At 39.8% G+C, this 19,694-nt stretch overlaps 1 protein-coding gene across 2 annotated transcripts; it reads left to right on the plus strand.

The window, feature by feature from the left end:
* Positions 1 to 5,446: 5,446 nt before the first annotated feature.
* yipf5 (Yip1 domain family, member 5) lies at positions 5,447 to 10,123 on the plus strand. Of its 2 annotated transcripts, XM_054755006.1 has the most exons (7): positions 5,447 to 5,541; positions 6,179 to 6,291; positions 6,368 to 6,540; positions 6,610 to 6,755; positions 8,613 to 8,794; positions 8,876 to 9,056; positions 9,288 to 10,123. In XM_054755006.1, exons 2-6 carry the CDS (start codon positions 6,185 to 6,187, stop codon positions 9,036 to 9,038), a joined length of 771 nt encoding a protein of 256 aa, XP_054610981.1. In that variant the 5' UTR covers positions 5,447 to 5,541; positions 6,179 to 6,184; the 3' UTR covers positions 9,039 to 9,056; positions 9,288 to 10,123. The 2 variants fall into 2 exon arrangements, with proteins under 2 accessions (XP_054610981.1, XP_054610979.1); XM_054755004.1 differs by having other exon boundaries at positions 8,876 to 10,121.
* Positions 10,124 to 19,694: the final 9,571 nt, after the last annotated feature.

Genomic DNA, 19,694 nt, shown 5'->3' on the forward strand with positions numbered 1-19,694 from the left:
GCCTCTCTCCGTTGTACCGCTGGGGAAAGGACATTTGGGAACACAGTGGAAAGGCACATAGCTGGAGCTGCCATGTTTAACTCGCCATACCTACCATTACTGCTACCGCTTGTGCTCCTGAGTAACACCACTAAATACTATGCAACATCTACGCCACCGATCGAGTTTAAAAGCACGGCATTAAATAAATCTGTCCACCTGACAAATCATACCAATACCAAGAATGGTTACTTTTGGACCCAAAATACAGTTTTGGATCTGGAAAATGTTTTTTCCAGAGAGATACAAGAAGATACAGTGGAACCCGCTTATCTCCACACCCCTCAGAGTGTTGACTGGCGTTGACATAAGCAGTTGTCGACATAACTGAAACCGAAGCAAACATTTACTTGTGACTTTAGCCAGAGACAAAAGAAGAAGGCTGCCTCATCTAGGATGTTTTCCTCCACTTGTGTTGTTTTGAATTTGATTGTTGTGCTTCGTATGATATTGTAGAAACAGGAGTGTCGTGTTTGCTTCTGAGCTGCCGTGGTGCAGAGATTCCTTCCCACTTGTGGCTCCACATCAACTGCCACACATTTCCTCAAACTACAGTGTGGGCCGAGGGTCCGACAGGACGTGCGCACGTTAATCGTCACAAATATAGTGCTGGTAAACGAAATTTCCGTTCCTGGTTAACTTCGTCAGCCCTAATTACAACATGCAACTTTATTCGCAAAATATTAAAACGTTCTTCTCTTTTTCTTTTACAATGGTACAAGAATGAAGTCATAAAATTGCAAATGTTTTGTAGAAATTCATTGCATTTTGCAGATGAATGCGCTTTAACAGACAAGTACAAATTATTCTTTTAAGATTAGGATTTTTTTTCTTGTATCACTTTATGAATTAAAAATGTTTTGCCTGCGTATTACAAGAATGAAAATCAGGACTTTTATGGAACATTGCACATTTTTTGTACAATTTATTCTTGTAAAAATATAGGATGTTTAATTTCCTTTCCTTTATTTTCCCTTGAAATGTTTTTCCTTTTTTAAATTTTTAAATATTGCAAGAATAAAGTCATTAAAATTATGACTTTCGTTGAGTAATATTTTGAATTTTTTCATGTGCAAATACATCTTTATTATATTATTTTTGTAATATAAATTATGACTTTATTTTCCAATGTCAGTGTGAATGGTTGTTTGTCTATATGTGCCCTGCGATTGGCTGGCGACCAGTCCAGGGTGTACCCCGCCTGTCACCCGAAATCAGCTGGGATAGGCTCCAGCATACCCCCGCGACCCTAAAGAGGAGAAGCGGTATAGAAAATGGATGGATGGATGGATGGATGGATGGATGGACTTTATTCTCCTAAAATGGCAATTTATTTCTTCATTCTTGTATTACGACTTCTATTTTCATAATTCAGTCTAAATACATCCAAATTATTACTTTTCTGATATGATTCTGACATTATTCTCACAACTTTATCACATAATTACAACTTTAATTTCATAATTCCTTTTTAAAGCTGCCCTTATAATCATTGATCCAAGCTCATTCGCTTGTACAGGTGTCCCTAATGTTGTGTCCGGCATGTGATGGTTTTGTCGCCCTTTCAGAGCTCCTCATAGTGACTAAGGATCATTTGTCTGGGTGTGAAGGAGAAGAAAAGCGTACACCTAGTGGGTTTGACGTGATGCATTTTGAAGGTACATAATTAAACGTGCACTAGGTCTCCCTCGCCCCTGTCATCCATGATTTCATCACAAAGAAGAGAGACTTTTTTAAGCCTTACATGCACACTGTCCTCTCTCTAAATATGTTTTGGTGTTAAATGTCCTTTTTGGACTTTATCACCAGCAAATCTTTCAATTATTGGACAAAAATCCATGGTGGAAATGAAGATTCACGCTTCCGTTGGTGCTTTACTTCAAGGAAGCGCTCTTATTCACGGCTGCCATAAAAGAAAGAATTTATATCTGCTTTGATGACAACTTTAATAACCCGCCCTTGCTCCGCCGCCTCCGCACACTGAAAGTAAGATGGGGCTGTCACTTTTTGCACGGCTGCCTTGTGAAGGGAAGGTGACAAGGTCAAAGTCTGCTCTCAACGGACTTGACATCGTTCATTCTCATAAAGACACTATGAGCCGGAAATAAATAGTGCAAGCTGAAACGCAAATAACAGGCTCAGTTGACACAGTAAAGTAGATGGCAATATGTTTATTCTTGTGCTTGTTTGCAGTAGCGTAGAACTGCCCCGTAGTGGCTGTACGCAGTATACGAGTGACGTCAGCGCAACGTGACTGGATGACGAATAAATGCTATGATCCTCCAGTAATCCTTGTTTATCGTGTTTTAATTGTTCTAATTCATTCTTGGAATATTCAGTGCAGGTACTAAAAAGTTTGCACAGAGCCTGTACTGTATAGCAGGGACCGATGCCAATACTTTTTACTTGATATTTTTAAAGGTTATTCAATCATTTTTGTGATTTGTGAGAGGGAAGTCTGGGCTTCCCTGCCAATGGATGGATGGATTAAGTATACATTAAAAAAAAGCATTGTAGCCCTTTGAGAGTGGTCGCTGGGACACACGTTGCAATAAAAATTGCTTATTAGCACTTCTATATGCAAGCAAATTGACCGTGGAATGACTCTTGATGCCAGAATCAATCCAAATTGATCGTTGTGTCAAATCAGGCAAAGAAGTTGGCGTGGATTGTAATTTAAAGATGTTGATCCCACATTATCGGAAGCCAACTCCCGACATGCCGACATAATATGGAACGGTCATCGACTTTCCTTCGCGTCGACTCCGATAACAAATGAGTCCAGCATTAAACCGCTGAGCTAAAACTAATGCGAGTCAAAAGAGCAAACAAGCTGCTTTTGTGGTGTCGATACAGAGACGCCCACATTCGTACTAACGTGATTCATTCCAAAAAACATGTTGCTTTTACTGCGCCACTTTTGCTGTGCTATAGTAAATAGCGGCCCAACTGCTCAAGGATCCGAAATGAAAATAAAAATAACAAAATGTGGGGCTATTACGCCCACAGCCACTAGGGGGCGTATTTGCATGGTACTTTGGGATTGCTATGATTTGTGGTCATGTAATAACCAATATTATGGTGCTCATTTTATTTCCACACAATTTATTTCTTTGGGAATTGCACCTTTTACACCTTTTAGACTTACAATTTGTTATTTTTGCCATTCCACTTTCACATCATCAGTGGTTTTTTATTTACTTTTTTTCCCATAAAAAATAATGCAAATGGATTCCATTCCAGAGACCCCCATTTACCCTAATTTAATTAACCTTTTTTATTGTGTGTCTCATTCGAGAAGAGTGAGAAAATGATCATTTTTATACGTTATTATAAATATAAATACAGTAGATCCCCGCTTTTTGTGGGGGTTCCGTTCCAGACCCATCAGCGAATGGCGAAAATCTGAGAGGAAATCGATACTCCCGTAAAAATGTCTCTTTTTGACACATGGCTCGCTTCTACACATCCAAACCCTCATGCTAGCTTGAAGTGGACGTTTTCCTCCGAGTTTGGATCACTCTTTGCAATCAAATTGACTGTTGGAATGACTACTTTTCAACCCAGCTGCAGGATCCTCTCTTCAATTGCCATTCATGAGCCGTTGTTCACTCATCCCGATCCCGATTTAAACTCTAAATATGCCTAACACGCTTGTTAAAAACGTTTCAAGTGTAACATACATAGGTGCTCGCCACCACTGAATGATAATGAAAGATGATCAACATCGTTGCGTTGTGGGAGGCACACAGCGTCTGGCCCGTAATGACAGCATATAAACAGGCAAAAATGGAATGGAATGGTGTTAAAAATGGAGAAACCGAATGATTTCAGTAATGTGACTAATTTATTGCATGGAAGCATACTGAGTGTTAGTAAACGTACTTACAGCCACCTAGCGGCAACACCTGTTGTACAGTAAGTGAGGTGTTGGTTTTGCGGTGTCTGTTAGATTGGAGGCCTTCATAGGAGGAAAACCAATATCATCATCCTTATGCTGCTCCTATCCTCTCATATTTGCAAGGTGTTGGGGGATTGCTATGATGTGCTGTGATGCATTCATTAGCAAGCTCATATGCTGAGTGTGTTTATTTATTTATTGTGGCTCAATGAGGATTTCCCACAGACGTTTCATGAAAAAGGGGGGAACCTGTATGCTAAAAATAAAACTAACCTCATTTTTGCTCACATTTTCATCACATTAATCCAGGGTGGGAATGTGTTTGCATGCTGATGTTTCACGAGAAGGTTTTTAAATTTCGGTTGGGTGGTTGATTATTTTAGTCGGGTGAGCTGAAGCCTAGCCACTACCACATGCCTGCTAACTCATGAGCCATGCAGCAGTCCTATCAAAAGGGTGACAGAGAATGTAATTAGAGGAATTAAAAAGGATGTAGCCATGTAAATGTTCTCAAGGAATGTGAGCAGCTGTATGCCTTTCAGGACTTCTAAAAATGGTTTGCACTTAAATAAAACCGATTGATCCTTTTTTGCTTTTTTCCTCTTCATTTGATCCGGGCAGGGCTGGGAGAGAGAGAAATCTTAATTGGGGGGTATATAGCGAGCTGCAATAAAAGAAATTCAATATTTAAATCCACTCATCCGGTCAGGCGGCGACAGCGGGATTACAGAAACGATGCTGCAAAAGAAGGCAATTATGGCAATACAAGGCCCAAAATTAAATTACCCTCAGCAGCACTTTCAATTTTGTTTTGGTTATTAAGAGTATTAAGAATACATAAGGCAGGCTCCTCGAGTGTGGAAATGATTAAAAGCATGAGGAAAGATGAGAGGAACACAATTGTAATAGTGGCTAAATGTCCTTTTGTCCCCCGCCAAAAAAAACTTCTTCAGCTAAAGTAAGGTAATGGGGCAATGGAGCCAAATTTTATTGCTATCTAAAGGCCGCATTTACTCTATTGTAGGAAGAAAAAGAAGGGCGATGACCCCTTTAACAGAGTGATGAACCTTTTTACTATCAGGTCCTCCAATGGCCATACACAATTTATGCCTGGTTTGGTGGTGGTGCTGTTTCTGTGTAAGAACTTTGATTGATCTTGATTGATAACAAAAAAAATGGAAAGAAAGGGCCTTGCCAGAAGCTCAGCGTGTATGCTGTTAAGTCATCTTTTTACCCACACTGTCTCTCTGTGTTACAATCTCGCAGGTGTATAATAGTACAATAGTTGAGGGCAAAATAGTAAACAATTAATTTGTTAATTCTATATATAATATAGTGTTAATTTGTTCATGTCTTTTCTTAATTTTATATATTTTTTACACTAATTTGAGTGTCTACTGTTCAGCTCACTGCTTATGTCAAATATCAGAAAATGTCTGAATGCAGTGTAACACCTTTTGCCTCTAGAGGTCGCGAAGAGCTTTCACAAAAATGTACTTCCGGTCTGAAACGTAACTTCCGGTAGAGGTTCTTTCCCTCTTGACACGTAGCAGCAGTGTCTGAGTTGGCAGCTTCCTAGCTACATTTGTCAAACGGCAGAGGTAGGTGCTGTAATGTTGGTTTTTTTGAGCAATCATATGCGTCTGCACGAATTGCTTAAGATGAAAGCGAAAGGTGAAATGACGTTTAGTGCCGGAAGTGCCTTCTATAGAACTTACGGGGCGCTTAGGCTAGCCAACTGCTAGCTAGTTAAGTTAACGGTACGCGAGCTGCATAAGGATAAACATGTCTGCTTTTTTTATGTTCTAGTTTGTAAGTAGGTGTAACTGAGTCATTGTATCAGAGCTGGTATGATAATACACGAGAAAATAACAGTTGTATCCAGTAACAGTAGGAAAATAATAGCTATAATACAGTTAGCATACGGTATGTGATTCACAGCTGGGCGTTTATGACTGCATTTGACTTTACTTTTGTACCAACACTTAAAAGTATCCACTTCTTTACGTTACAAGTCCAAAATGAACTAGATCTTATCTTAGCTCGAACCAAATAAAATGTCATCCATTTAAAGTGACAACCTTAAGAAGAATTCGAGATATCAGACATTAAATAATAACGTATGTGAATTGCATGCATGAGCTGTATTGCATGCAAACAGTCTAGTTTGTGATGAGTGGTAATTTAAAAAAGAGAGAAAGTATTTGTGCTGAAAATGTGCCCTATCCTATTTGACAGTGAGAGATGTCGGGGTTTGACAACTTCAACACAGACTTCTACCAGTCCAGCTACAGTGTAGATGACCAAAACCAGTCTGGCTATGGATACAGTAATGACAACCCTTACAACAAGTATGTGACAAAAGCCACTTCAAATTGTCTTGTCTGTTAACCCACCCCATGGCAATTATTATTGTTTGCTCCACAGGCAGTATAGCCAGTACGACTATTCCCAGCCAATGGGCTACCCCTCCCCAGGAATGATGCAACCCCAACAGCCATACACAGGACAGATCTTCCAGCCCACACAGACCTACACCCCGTCATCGTCTCAGTCCATGTACAGTAGCAGCTTTGATGATGAGCCGCCGCTACTGGAAGGTATTTAGAGCCAAAGAGCCTGAACTGCCTCTGGAAGCAGTCTTACATGATTTGGTTTCTGTGTTTTAGAATTAGGCATCAACTTTGACCATATCTGGCAGAAAACATTGACAGTCCTGCATCCTCTGAAGGCGGCAGACGGCAGCATCATGAATGAGACGGACCTAGCTGGCCCGATGGTCTTCTGTTTGGCCTTTGGCGCAACACTCCTCTTGGTAAATCACCGCTCAGGTACCAACAAGGATATTTTGCATCGTCGCTCCCTTTTGAAGCAGTGGAGGCATTGTGGATTTCATTTCAAGTCACTGTGGGCTGCCTAAACAGTAAGAAAGCAAAGCACGTGCAGGAAAAAAATGTTGACACAATACAGTTTGGTGGATTGTGAATACGAGTGAGGTTCCACAGGCTGGAAAAGTTCGGACATCAGGACTTCTATAGAACGAGAAAATTGGGCTTTTACAGGCAGTGGAACAAGGTGCTGTTATCTGTCCTTTTTATAAAGTTGATTAGTTTTTTTTTTTTTTTAGTTTGCTGCTCTCCCGAGACCTTTTCTCTTTGTATGAACTTAAAATGTATATTTAGACCATTGAAAATAAACTTTAGACCATCTTGCCAACAGAACACCAACAATTTCAACCATAAAAGGTACACAGTTGTCCACTAACCCAACAAAAATAAGGCAAAATGTTATGAGGTTACTTCTATAAATCATTACAATTAAAGATAATACAATAAAGTTGAGGAGGTATCGCATAAAATGTAGCCATAAAGTAGTTTCCGTAAACAGTGTTTCTATGAATAAGGGAAATGCCTAAAACATGGAAGAGGTGTCATAGTAACTCGTGTTGATGTGCAAAAACGACAGCACTGATTTAGATTGGACTCTGGATAGATGGTACTTGCACAGAGGAATTAAAATATGCTTAGGGAAAGTTATTTTTGTTTTAAATGGACCTGTCGACCACCATGCCCCAAATTGCGATTTATATCAATGGCTGTCTTCACTTTGTGCAGCTGCTTACAGCAAGAGCTTAATGTAAGGCTGTTAACACTGGAACAGTCCCATACCTGCGGAGGCACAATGCAGTCTTATGTAGTAATGGAGCACTTGGATACTTCACAATTTTATTTGAAACTAGAGTGGAACCTCGGTTTGCGTCTGCCCCGGTTAGTGTGTTTTTTGGTTAATGTAAATTCACGCCACAATACCACGTACGCCACGTACAATATGCCGTGCATCTTGTCATGTTATTAATACACTGCATGAGTCCGTCTGTATTCTTAATATATTTTCATCAGGAAAATGTCCTTCCTTGTTAGCGTCCTATTTACTAGCCAACAAATTAGCAACCGGAAGTTACGTCGGCTGTCTATGATGACATTAGCAGTTGACTCTCAAAAGTGTTAACGCAAAACCCGTTTAATAATTACAGTTTTGCATGCATTAAACAATTCTAAATGCATATACACATGACAAACGAAAGGGCTAAATGAACATTTGAGGTTACTTTTACCTGCATTGAAGACGACTGTTCCCAAAGACGGACACCATCTTCCTATTTTGTCGAATTCCATAGGGTTTCTCACCTTCTTTATCAAAACTTCAACTTTGTTTGGCTCCATTTTGGGTTACAATATTGAGGTGAGAAACACTATGGAATTCAAGAAACAGCTTATGTCAAAACAGGAAGGTGGTGGTATTTGATCTCGCTGCCACATCATGTCTTTGGGGACAGCATGTCAAGAATCACCTCTTCAGTGAAGGTAAAACTAACCTTAAATGTTCATTTAGCCCTTTCATTCATCACTTATATGTATTTATATTCATTTCAAATGGTTTTCTGCATGTAAAACTACAATTGTTTAAAAAAAAACAAAACACACATTTTGGCTTTCTGGAATGGATTAATTCGATTTACATGATTTCTTATGGCAAAATTGGTTCAGTAGGCATCCGTTTTGGATAGAGACCTCAGACCTGATGGCACGAATTAATGACGCTAACCGAGCTTGCACCTTGGCTGAGGTCTGCCCTCTGTTCATTCTTTAATTTGTTTTCTGTTCCTACGCAGTCTGGTAAGATCCAGTTTGGCTACGTGTACGGCATTAGCGCCATTGGCTGCCTGGGCATGTACTGCCTGCTCAACCTCATGAGCATGACAGGCGTGTCCTTTGGCTGCGTGGCCAGCGTGCTGGGGTACTGCCTCCTTCCCATGATCCTCCTGTCCAGCTTCGGAGTCATCCTCTCGTTACAGTGAGAGCCCAGTTGCACAATCAAATAAGAGCACCCACGGGTTTTTCCCTTAGACCGTCTTGGCTTGCTCGTCCTCCTCAGGGGCATGATGGGAATCATCCTGACGGCGGCCATCATCGGCTGGTGCAGTCTATCGGCATCAAAGATCTTCATCTCCGCGTTAGCCATGGACGGGCAGCAGCTCTTGGTGGCGTACCCATGCGCCCTCCTCTACGGCGTCTTCGCTCTCATCTCTGTCTTCTAGAGAAAGTGTTTCATGCAGGTTTGAAATAACTGTTCCCCACTTTTTCTGTGATTGCAGTGTAATTAGGCGTCTGTGCCATTGTTACCTAATTACATCAATTACAGTCACAGGAGTTTATAATGGAACCAAGATTTCCTTTTGTTCGATTTGATTTTACCATCCGCTAATTGTCGCCACATTCCACTGGGATGATCTGCAGCTTTTCTTTTCTTTTTTTTTGCTCATTTTTGTCTTCCTATATGGAGCCAGAAGTGCACGTTGCAGAAAGATGCAAAAATGAAATGAGGGCTCCAACAGGGACCTGCCTCAATTGAAACAGCACAAGCTTAACATTTGAGCCAGTAGGAGACGCTGTGGACTGCAGGTGCGAGAATCTGTGGAAACTTGGAACCTGGAAGACAATCTGGACATCTGAGGCACTTCTCGAGATTTACTTCAGTTGGGATACCTTCCGCAAAGACGAAAATATCCAGTTTGTGCAAAAGCTTTTCTTTCAAGAGGCATCTAACTTCATTTTGCACAATTGAATTCCTCTAACATGCCTCTCAAAAGATCTTCTATTTGTTCATCAATGTTTATTTTAGCATCCACAACACTTTTGCATACTTGGACATGTCCCGTGTTGTTCATGTCAACGTGTTTTTTTAAGGTGTACACTCATGCACACGTGGTGTAATGTTAATAAATAGAGACTGAGAAAAGCGACATAGCTTCTTCATGTGTGTGGCGCATAAACCATATTGGACCCAAACCTTCTCAAATATATGCATTTACATTTTTTTCACCTATTGTTAAAAAAATACTGATAATCACTTTGCTATACTGCCAAAAAATGGACTAATGTTTTACTATTGTTGATAGTGAGTCATCACTTTTTGTCGTCACTTTCCCTCTTTTGCGGCACCTGCTGATGATAAACAGAATAAAGGGACTAACTACAGCAAATATGAATACATTTAGGGCCTCGATCTACGTGGAAGCTATCAATACATAAGACTTTATGTATTATAAGACACTTTGTTTAACAGCCGTTTCCATGCAAACTGAAATTTGTACTGTATTGTTTAAAGCGGACACATTGAAGATGAATAACAATGCATTTATACGGCACGGTTTGACAAAAATGTAATACTTTTACAATCATGCATACCTTGTAATAATATAAATCAAATTAAGAGTCAAGAATAAAATGTGTAGTCTATGAGAATAAAGTACTTTTTGGACAAAAAAACTAGTGAAGGAACTACAGGAATACGTTTGTATTTTAGAGGGACGGAAAAAGTCATTACGTAATTAATATGAATACAAATTAAAGTGAGTCACCAGAGTACATCTTAAGAATTGTATACTGTACGTCTGTGACATTTTAAGATATTTTACTTGAGTATGTAAAATGCTTTTACTTGAATTAGTCCTTAATCAAAACTAATTGTTTTTCATAAAGTGTTGAACAACCATTTCATTTACCGTAGTTATTGATTGGAATAATAAGCAACAAGTGGTCTGTTAATGGGCTTTCATAGTCCTAGTAGAACGCATAAACATGACATGCACAGGGACCCTTAATGCAGCTTATCTCACCTCCCAGTTCTGAATAATTCAACGATAACTAAGCACTCCTCTATTCCCACAACTGCAACACCATGGGAATATTTTGTATTGGGAGCATACAGAAGCACCATACAGTATATTCGCATTTTATACAGTCTAGTGCGGGGTTTCTATTTCTCGTAACGTTTTAGTGTGGATAGATATTTGCCTCTTTTTTTTTCCAAAATCACATTTGTTTTTAAAGGCCAACTGTGCTTGCGGGGTGAGAACCTTTCATCCATGGTATCTGTGCATTATTTTACAACATTAAGAAAATAGTTATTTAACTGACGTGGAGATGTTTGTGCAGGTTTGGGAAAAGAAGGACCCAATCGTTAGAGTCTGCAGCCACTCATGAGAGGAGCATCACTACATTCACCTGCCGCAAGATGGCGGTGTTGAGTGATAGACGTATGTATGCACCCCTTGACTGGGTTGGTGTCTCTACTACTGGTTACCTCCACATACTGATGTAACATAGCATGGGACAACCTATTCTATGACAGGACCTCAGTCATTTTCTCGGAAGCATAAAGTCTAAATTCATACACTGACCTTCCCCAAGTGCTACGACTGTCACGTCACATGACTCCCTTCAATGTGTGTTGAAGGCAAGGACAGATGAATTGTCTGTCTGTCGAAATGAATGCACTATTGCCGCTTGGAGATAATCCCGCCTCCATCTGGCAGTCCTGTTCTCAACCAGAACCACCAATCCAGTTGACAGCTGTTGACAAAGACTGCTTGCCCTGTTACACGGACAGTGAATTACACAGATGTGGACATTCGAAACTGTAGCAGTACAATGCAACCTAGAGGAAGAAGAACTTTTGGGGGGGGGGGGGGGGGGGGGGGGGGGGACAATTGGTTTGATTGTTGTTGAATGAGAATGCGCATCCTTTTTAATGTGCTTTAAATGAGATTACTACTGTTGAAAATGTCTCATGCTGCAGTCATGAGCTTATTCATCATAAAAAAGGGGCATAATTCATGCTTTTGTTTTTAGATTATTTATTATGGTATATCATAGGCTCCAGCATAACCCCACCACTCCAGTAGGGATTAAGCGGCATAGAAAATTGATGGATGGATGGTAGATCATTTAAGCTATCATATTGTATATAATTGTTATATATGTATATATATATATATATACATATATATGTATTAATACACCTGCGATTGGTACAGGGTCTACTCCGCCTCTCTCGCCAGAAGTCAGCTGGGATAGGCTCCAGCATACCCCCGCGACCCTAATGAGGATAAGCGGCATAGAGGATGGATGGATGGATGTATTAATACATGTGAAATTAATATGATTTAAAAAATCCAAACTGTAATTGTATTCTACAAACGTGCGTAACATTAGTTTTATTAATTATATTACAATTTAATTAAAAATAAACTGCCTATTTTCGGAGGGCCAACATTTTTTATAATAATATAATATTATATATATTATATTATAATAATATTATAATATATTATAATTATTTTTCTGACCTAAAATCATACATTTTGTGGGGCCATGAATTCTGAATCGTGAATGTATGGGGATCCGCTGTATTTGTATATTTTTATATATGTATTTTTTTGTATTTATGAAAATCATATTGATGTAATAATAAATATAACATCCTAATAAAAAGTAATAAAATAGCATGTATATATGGCACCAATCACCAGTCATATAATAAATGAAGAGTGGTTGTGTGTTATGTACAGTATGAGTAATGCAAATGAGTGCCGCTAAACTTTTGCATGAACATAAAGGCAAACTACTTTTAAAAAATATGTTAGAAAAATAAGATTTTGGAAAAAATAGGACCAAATAATCCTTGTCAAGGGTGTATGGTTCAAGAAGTTAGTTACTTGGGTGACTCAGTTAAATGACGTCCTTATCACCATTAAAAGTCAGAAGTTAGAAGCCTGGCATCACCTTTATGTGAGTGCAAACAGCAGCTGGAGGGGAGGGGAGGACAGATGTGTCCTTTGTGCTCTCCAAAAAAAAAAAAAGCCTGGCAGCGCTGTTGCCGATTAGTTTGTTATTGCTGAGTTGACAGGTTGAAAATGTGGCGATTGGTATTCAGTGCAAGGCAGCGGCAAGCAGTGTCTCTTCTAACGCAACCACAAACACCAACAACATATGAATATTCACGCCGGGGGCAGCACAGCACTGAGTGTGATTTGGCTCTGCACTTCATTAGGCTAATTGTCACACCCCATCCTCCAACACCTACGCCGCACTTCACTGTGGACTCTTCTAACATCTAATCCAGGACTCAATGAACAAAGGCACACATGGCGAGGGACATGTGTGAGTGCACGCATGTGTGCAAATGCATGAGCACAGGTTGATATTGTATGCATAGGCCTCTGTGTGTGTGTGTGTGTGTGTATGCACTATCAGCCTTACATTTGCTTTCCTGTGTACATCCATGGACGTAACATAAGATATGCATGCACCATCCGATGACATCATCATTTTGACACTGTCAGTTTTGCAATTCACTTATGTATTGTTTGCATCGGAGCGCGAGGTGACAAATATGAAATCATTATAATATACTGTATACCAGGGGTCGTCAATAGGCCACATCCAGCCTGGCAAACGTCACCCAAATACGTAAACCACTCTAACGAGAGAAGTGCTTGTTCATGCAGTACTTCCTCCACTCTGCAGTTGTGATGTGCGGCTCGATACTGAAATATCGATACTTCCGATACCAGCTCTTCATGCTCTGAAATCGATTCTCAAATGAAAATATCCATACTTTCGATACGTACGTCATTTGAGGTAATGTTTGAAGCGATGGTCTGTTGAAACGTTGACCGATCGTAAACGGAGCCATGTGTGAATTGTGAAATAAGTTTTCATTCTTGAAGTACTTCTTACAATTAACCGTTTATTTTAATGGTTTTATTATTTTACTTATTTTCTTTATTTATTGTTTAAAATACAATTTTCACATACTGTATTTTATATGATTATGTCCTGTTTTTCACTTTGGGACTCCAGCGAACCATAGGGAGAGCCATTATCCACAAATAGCGAAAACGTGGAACAGTGGTGAACGGGGAGTGGCCAGACAACCAAAATTAGCCCAAGAGCGCATTGACGACTCATCCAAGAGGTCACAAAAGACCCCACAACAACAACCAAAGACCTGCAGGCATCACTTGCCTCAGTTAAGGACAGTGTTCATCACTCCACCATAAGAAAGACACTGGGCAAAAACTGCCTGCGTGGCAGCATTCCAAGACGATAAAAAAAACTGCTGAACAAAAAGAACATTAAAGATCATCTCAGTTTTGCCAAAAAGCATCTTGATGATCCCCAAGACCTTTTGGAAAATACTCTGTGGTCTAACAAGACAAAAGTTTTACTTTCTGGAAGATGTGTGTCCCATTACATCTGCCGTAAAATGAACGGCACATTTCAGAAAAAGAGCATCATACCAACAGTAAAATATGGTGGAGGTAGTGTGATGGTCTGGGGCTGTCTTGCTGCTTCAGGACCTGGAAGACTTGCTGTGATAAATGGAACCATGAATTCTGAAGGTGAATGTCCAGCCATTTGTTTGTGACCTCAAGCTGAAATGAACTCGGGTTCTGCAGCAGCATAATGATCCAAAACAAAACAAAACCTTAAAATCTTAAAACCGGTTGAAAAATTGCTAGAATTTGCATTTTGCACATTTGGATCTTAATGAGGTTTTAAGTAGAGCTGCAATATGCAAAAGCAAAAAGGGGGAGTGGGACAAAAAACAGTTTGAAAAAGTAAGTTATTGAAAACAACAGTTAAACTGAAATAGGCTGTTTATCAGCTGATCGAAAGTTTTAAGACCATCACTCAAAAAATAACAAAAAACTCTCCAAACCAGAAAAAAAAAATGTTCTCAGTAGGACTCAGTAATGAGTAGCTCCACCGTTCTTGTTAATCACTTCAAAAATTGGTTTGGGCACGCTTGATGTGAGTGTTTCCAGGAGGCTAGTGGGGAAAATGGCTTCACGAAGGGCATCGACTCTCTGGAACTGCTGGCTGTTTTTATAAACTTCCCTTTCCATCCACAGCCAAATGTTCTCTATGGGATTTAAATGAGGGGAACATGCAGGATGGTCCAAAAGAGTGATGTTTTTCTCCCTGAAGAAGTCCTTGGTCAAGGGAGCATTGTGAACTGCAGCGTTGTCCTGTTGAAAAACCCAGCTGTTACCACACAGACGAGGGCCCTCAGTCATGAGGGATGCCCGCTGCAACATCTGCACGTAAGCATCCGCCGTTTGACGACCCCGCACCACCTGAAGCTCCAGTGTTCCACTGAATGGAAAAAACACCCCAGATCATGATGGAGCCCCCTCCACTGTGCTGAGTAGAAAACATCTCAGGTGGGATCTCCTTGTCTGTACCGTCAAGGTTAAATTTTTTCTTGTCAGAGAAAACTTTTTTCCACCTTTCAATGTCCCATGTTTGATGCTCCCTGGCAAAGTCTAAACGGGCAGTTTTGTGGCGTTGAAGGAGACGAGGTCTTTGAATTTTTTTTAAACCCTTTTCCCGCAGATGCCGTCTGATGGTTATTGCGCTGTAGTCAATGTGGGTCGAAGACCGCCCTGTGTCTGGATGGACAGCCAATCGGATCCTCCAGCTCAGCGCAGGTGTTATTTTTTTTGGGTCTACCACTTCACTTTTTTGTTCCATAATGCTCAGGATCTTTAACAAAATGTAGAATGACTGTCTTACTGCGCCCAACCTCAGCAGCAATGGCACGCTGCGAGAGGCTTTGCTTATGCAGCTCGACAATCCGACCACGTTCAAATAGAGAAAGCTTCTTAGGAGGGCATGACAGTGTGAATGCCTGACAGAAAAAGAAAATGTTTTCGCGATTTTTGCCTTTTATAGCCTGTGGTCTTCAACCTTTGATCAGCTGATAAACAGCCTATTTCAGTTTAATGGTTCAATAAATTCAATAATTTCAATAAACTACTTTTTGAAAGAGCACATGTTCGTAAATTCTGATAATAGTCTTATTTTCTCAAAAGAAACGGCGTAAATTACAAAAATAAAGTGGTCAATTTTTTGATAAAGTAACTGTGGGTCCCAACGCTAAGTTTGGAGCCAACCCTGTCATAAATATACTGCACATGTACACAACACTGGTATCTGATTGCGAGCAGCGACTTAACGATCCCCAAGTAAATGGGCAAGAAGTGATTGAATCCCATGTTGTGCATCACAGTATAAGAATAATAGACTGATCATTTAACAGTGCAATGTAGTGCACACTACCACTATGGAGACCTCTGTGCTGCTTCTCCAAGGGAAGAGTAGAAGCAAAGGAAAAGCAGAACGTTCTTTGCGGTCTTAACTATTCACCAAAGAGCCATGGAAAATATCACGGTGGCGTTTGAAAGGCCAGGAAAGACAGGAAGCGTAAACGACAGAGAAATAAATCACTAAGTCTTTTTTTTTTTAACAGAGTATGAGAAGTGCATGGTTCTGCCTGTGTTTTTCTCATCACGCTGCACTGCAGGTCTAAGGATCTTTAGAAACCTGTTTGTTTGGTTCTGCTTGGGTCCACGTAGTGATCACGCTCTACTGTCACTTTAAAACCTTGACATGTAATAAGAGTCAGTGCAGATAACAGATAACATACCCTTGCATTCGTCTGTACAGCAAGTGTATGACCGCTGAGAAAAGAGCATTCACTCTAATGTTCTCATGTTGAAAATATATTGTGAATGCTGAAAGACAGCCATTCCTACTAACGTCATTATACAGAGAAATGCTTTTATTTTGTGACGCTAACGCTAGTGTTATTTTGAATATGCTGTTTTGAAAATTTAGTAGGATTAATGTCAAAATATTACCATATATTACCAGGACTAAAGTCATCATATTACGTGAAGAAAATGTACAAGAAGTCAGTTGAAATACCTGCGATTGGCTGGCAACCAGTCCAGGGTGTACCCCACCTCTTGGCCAAAGTCAGCTGGGATAGGCTCCAGCATATCCCCACGACCTTCAGTGAAGATAAGTAGCAGAAAAAATGGATGGACGTTGAAATACTTTGAAAATAAAAAATAAAAAACAGCAGAAATGGGGAAAAAAATCCTGTAATTGACAAATTTTACAAGAATAAAGTAAAACTATTTTTGAGAATTTAGTCATATTCTAACGAGAAAAAAGTTGCAGTATTATGAGAATAAACTCATAATATTATGAGGGAAAATAATGTCATTTTAGTAGTGTAGAGTTGAAATATTAAAGAAAAATGTTTCTATTTGTCTGCAAAACATATTATAAACTGCAATATGAGAAACAAACAAAACAAAATAAAGTTGCAAGTTTTGAAAACGTTCCTTGGGGAAAAAGTGAAACTATTACGTGACTAAAGTAAAAGTATTATGGGAATATCCATCCATCCATCCATCCATCCATCTTCTAACGCTTTATTATGGGAATAAAGTCATAATATTATGAAAAGAAAATGCATGTGGATTATTTATAAGAAGAAAGTTGAAATATTTTGGACAACAAAACAGTAAAAATGGGGGAAAAAGGAGCAAAGAGCGAAGTTGATACTACAGTATATCACAAAGCTGAGACGCAGGGTTTTTTTTCTTGCAATACTGTGCAAAGTGGACCTTGCATCCTTTTCATTCTGCACTATGTGGCCATCGGTGGAAAAAGTTCGGACACCCCTGCGTTAGTGTGTAACATTACTTCACAGCTATAGGATTCGAAATATTGGCAGAAAGATTACAGACCAGATCACAGACAGGGAAAAAATGATATTGGGACATAGTCGGTATCCCTGCAGGGCGTCCAGGTACTCATCTCTCAGCATTCATGTACACGTTCCCAAGAAACTGCAATTTCTAGAGTGGTGTTTTTTATGTGTAAAGGGTTGTATTTTTCTAAAGCCTGTAGAGCTGCCTTATGATCACATATATATTGCCTTACAGGCCATGTACTGTGAACATAGATACAGCGTTGTAACAACATGGAGGCCAATGGCACATGGACCTTTCAATGTCTTTGCACATATCAGAAGACTGTACTTATTATTGAAATCATACATGTCCTGTAATAATAATTAGGGGTGTCACGAGACACTCACTTCAAGACAATACAAGAGATTGGTTCTGCGGGAGCGAGACGAGGCGATATTTTAACGTTACTTTTAAGAAAAGTACAATTAAAAAATCGAAAAAATATATGGCGATATATAGCGATCTCCTAATGTAATTTCTACTACGTTACACTCTTCTGCACGCCGTGCGTATGCTACCGGCCCCGCCTCCACCCACAGACACAGAGAGACTGTATGCCTGACAAAAGGTCTCACTCCGTTCATGCCGTTGTTCTATGGCACAAACGCGCCACGGTTCTGAAACCAATGCACAGGATGAATCCTCTTGCTGCCTGTTTGGAGGTGAGAGGCAAGAAAAACAGACACGCACGCACATGGCAATATATCGAGGCCGGCAAAATGATCGAGTTGAGTAACTTCTTATCATCCCAGCCTTAGTGCCGACAAGGCGTTTTTTCCTGAACGAGAAATCTTGTCACATTTTAATCTTGTGAAACGAGATCGCGTCACACCCGTAATAATAATATTTGTATTTGATGTATTCTTACTATCAACCATCTGTGGCTCAATTGTGTTGCGCCTCCATCATAATAACCGTGTTCAGATTGGAGAAGGCAATGGAACATTGTCACTGGCTGCATGCTGATTGCACATTTAAACACCATGGCTTAAATGAGTGCAAATTGGCACGTCTAATTGGTCTTCCTAGATAAACAAGCTTCATATTAGTGCAACAATTAGGCCCTTAATGAAGCCCTTGATTTTGGATGTCTTCCCAGCTGATCAAGCAAAGGGACAGATCAAGAAGACATAGACGCGTCTGTACAAAGTGCACATGAGGAACACTGTTTTTTTAGTTGTATTTATTCATTCTGCAGTTGTTAGCGCGGATTGAATCGCAATTCAATCTATAAAATGGCAACACAGGCCATGAAAGGCAGAACCGTGTACCATTACAACACCAGGGATCCTCATGGAGCTTTTTGGTTTTATTGATTGTTAACGGGGCTAAAAGATACTGACACAGGAGGCTATGCAGGTGGGCTAAGCTAAGCAATGCCCTACATGTGGCTTTTATTTTGAGGAAATGTCCATGTTGTGGTCGTCTGTGTGAACTGCGGTTTTCAGTTTTCTTTCTGCACTGTGCAGTGTCGTTAGCAAGCATTCACGCTAACGTATATCAACTGAAAGGTCTAGGCTCGACTAGGCTGAAAACGACATATTTAGCATTAGCATCTTCACAGTCCGTGGTGGTTTTCAATGAATGTCGCTAAACGTGATGGAAGAACAGCAGTTACACAAAAACTGGTTTTAAAAACTAGTTTTTCATAACAGAAAAAAAAAATTACATCGTAAGATTTTGTTTTAATGTTTATAATGCACAAAAATAGCCAAAACATATTTTTCAACATAATTTTAGAGGCATGATATCAGCATACATTCACCAGACAATGGCGGTTAACTGATTCCAGACCCGACTTGCGATTTCCAAGGAGTAGGATTCCTTCTTTATAAATGGAATATTTTCATAGTTAGAGCGTAGAAAATCTGTTTACCTTCTAAATACATTTTTTAACATAATTAGAGCCCTCTAGACATGAAATAACATCCCTATAGTAACCTTTACACTCGTATTATCCAATATACGTAGTAGACATAATAAGCCAGTTAAGACATAAATAAGACTTGCGCTTGTGTGTTGCTATAAATGTGTTCCCTAGGAGCGCAAAGTGAGTGGCAAACAGGAAGTATTAAAAAAGTAAACATTATGTAAATGTTACAATTGAGAGCCACACGGTGGCCTGGTGGTTAGCATGTTGGCTAAACAGTCAGGAGATTGGGAAGATCTGAGTTCGTATTTCTGTGTGGAGTTTGCACGTTCTCCCCGTGTGTGCGTGGGAGTTCTCCAGGTACTCCGGCTTCTTCCCTCATTTTAAAAACATGTTAGGGTATGAATGTGAGTGTGAATGGTTGT

Source organism: Dunckerocampus dactyliophorus, chromosome 16 (assembly GCF_027744805.1).
Source record: "Dunckerocampus dactyliophorus isolate RoL2022-P2 chromosome 16, RoL_Ddac_1.1, whole genome shotgun sequence".
Classification (NCBI taxonomy): Eukaryota; Metazoa; Chordata; class Actinopteri; order Syngnathiformes; family Syngnathidae; genus Dunckerocampus; species Dunckerocampus dactyliophorus.

Excerpts from the sequence above, each read along its gene's own strand:
- yipf5 (XM_054755006.1), top strand. The coding sequence starts at position 6,185 with ATGTCGGGGTTTGACAACTTCAACACAGACTTCTACCAGTCCAGCTAC. Across the intron at positions 6,541-6,609 it reads TGAGCCGCCGCTACTGGAAG|AATTAGGCATCAACTTTGAC; the intron begins GTATTTAGAGCC and ends TCTGTGTTTTAG. Across the intron at positions 6,756-8,612 it reads TTGGCGCAACACTCCTCTTG|TCTGGTAAGATCCAGTTTGG; the intron begins GTAAATCACCGC and ends GTTCCTACGCAG.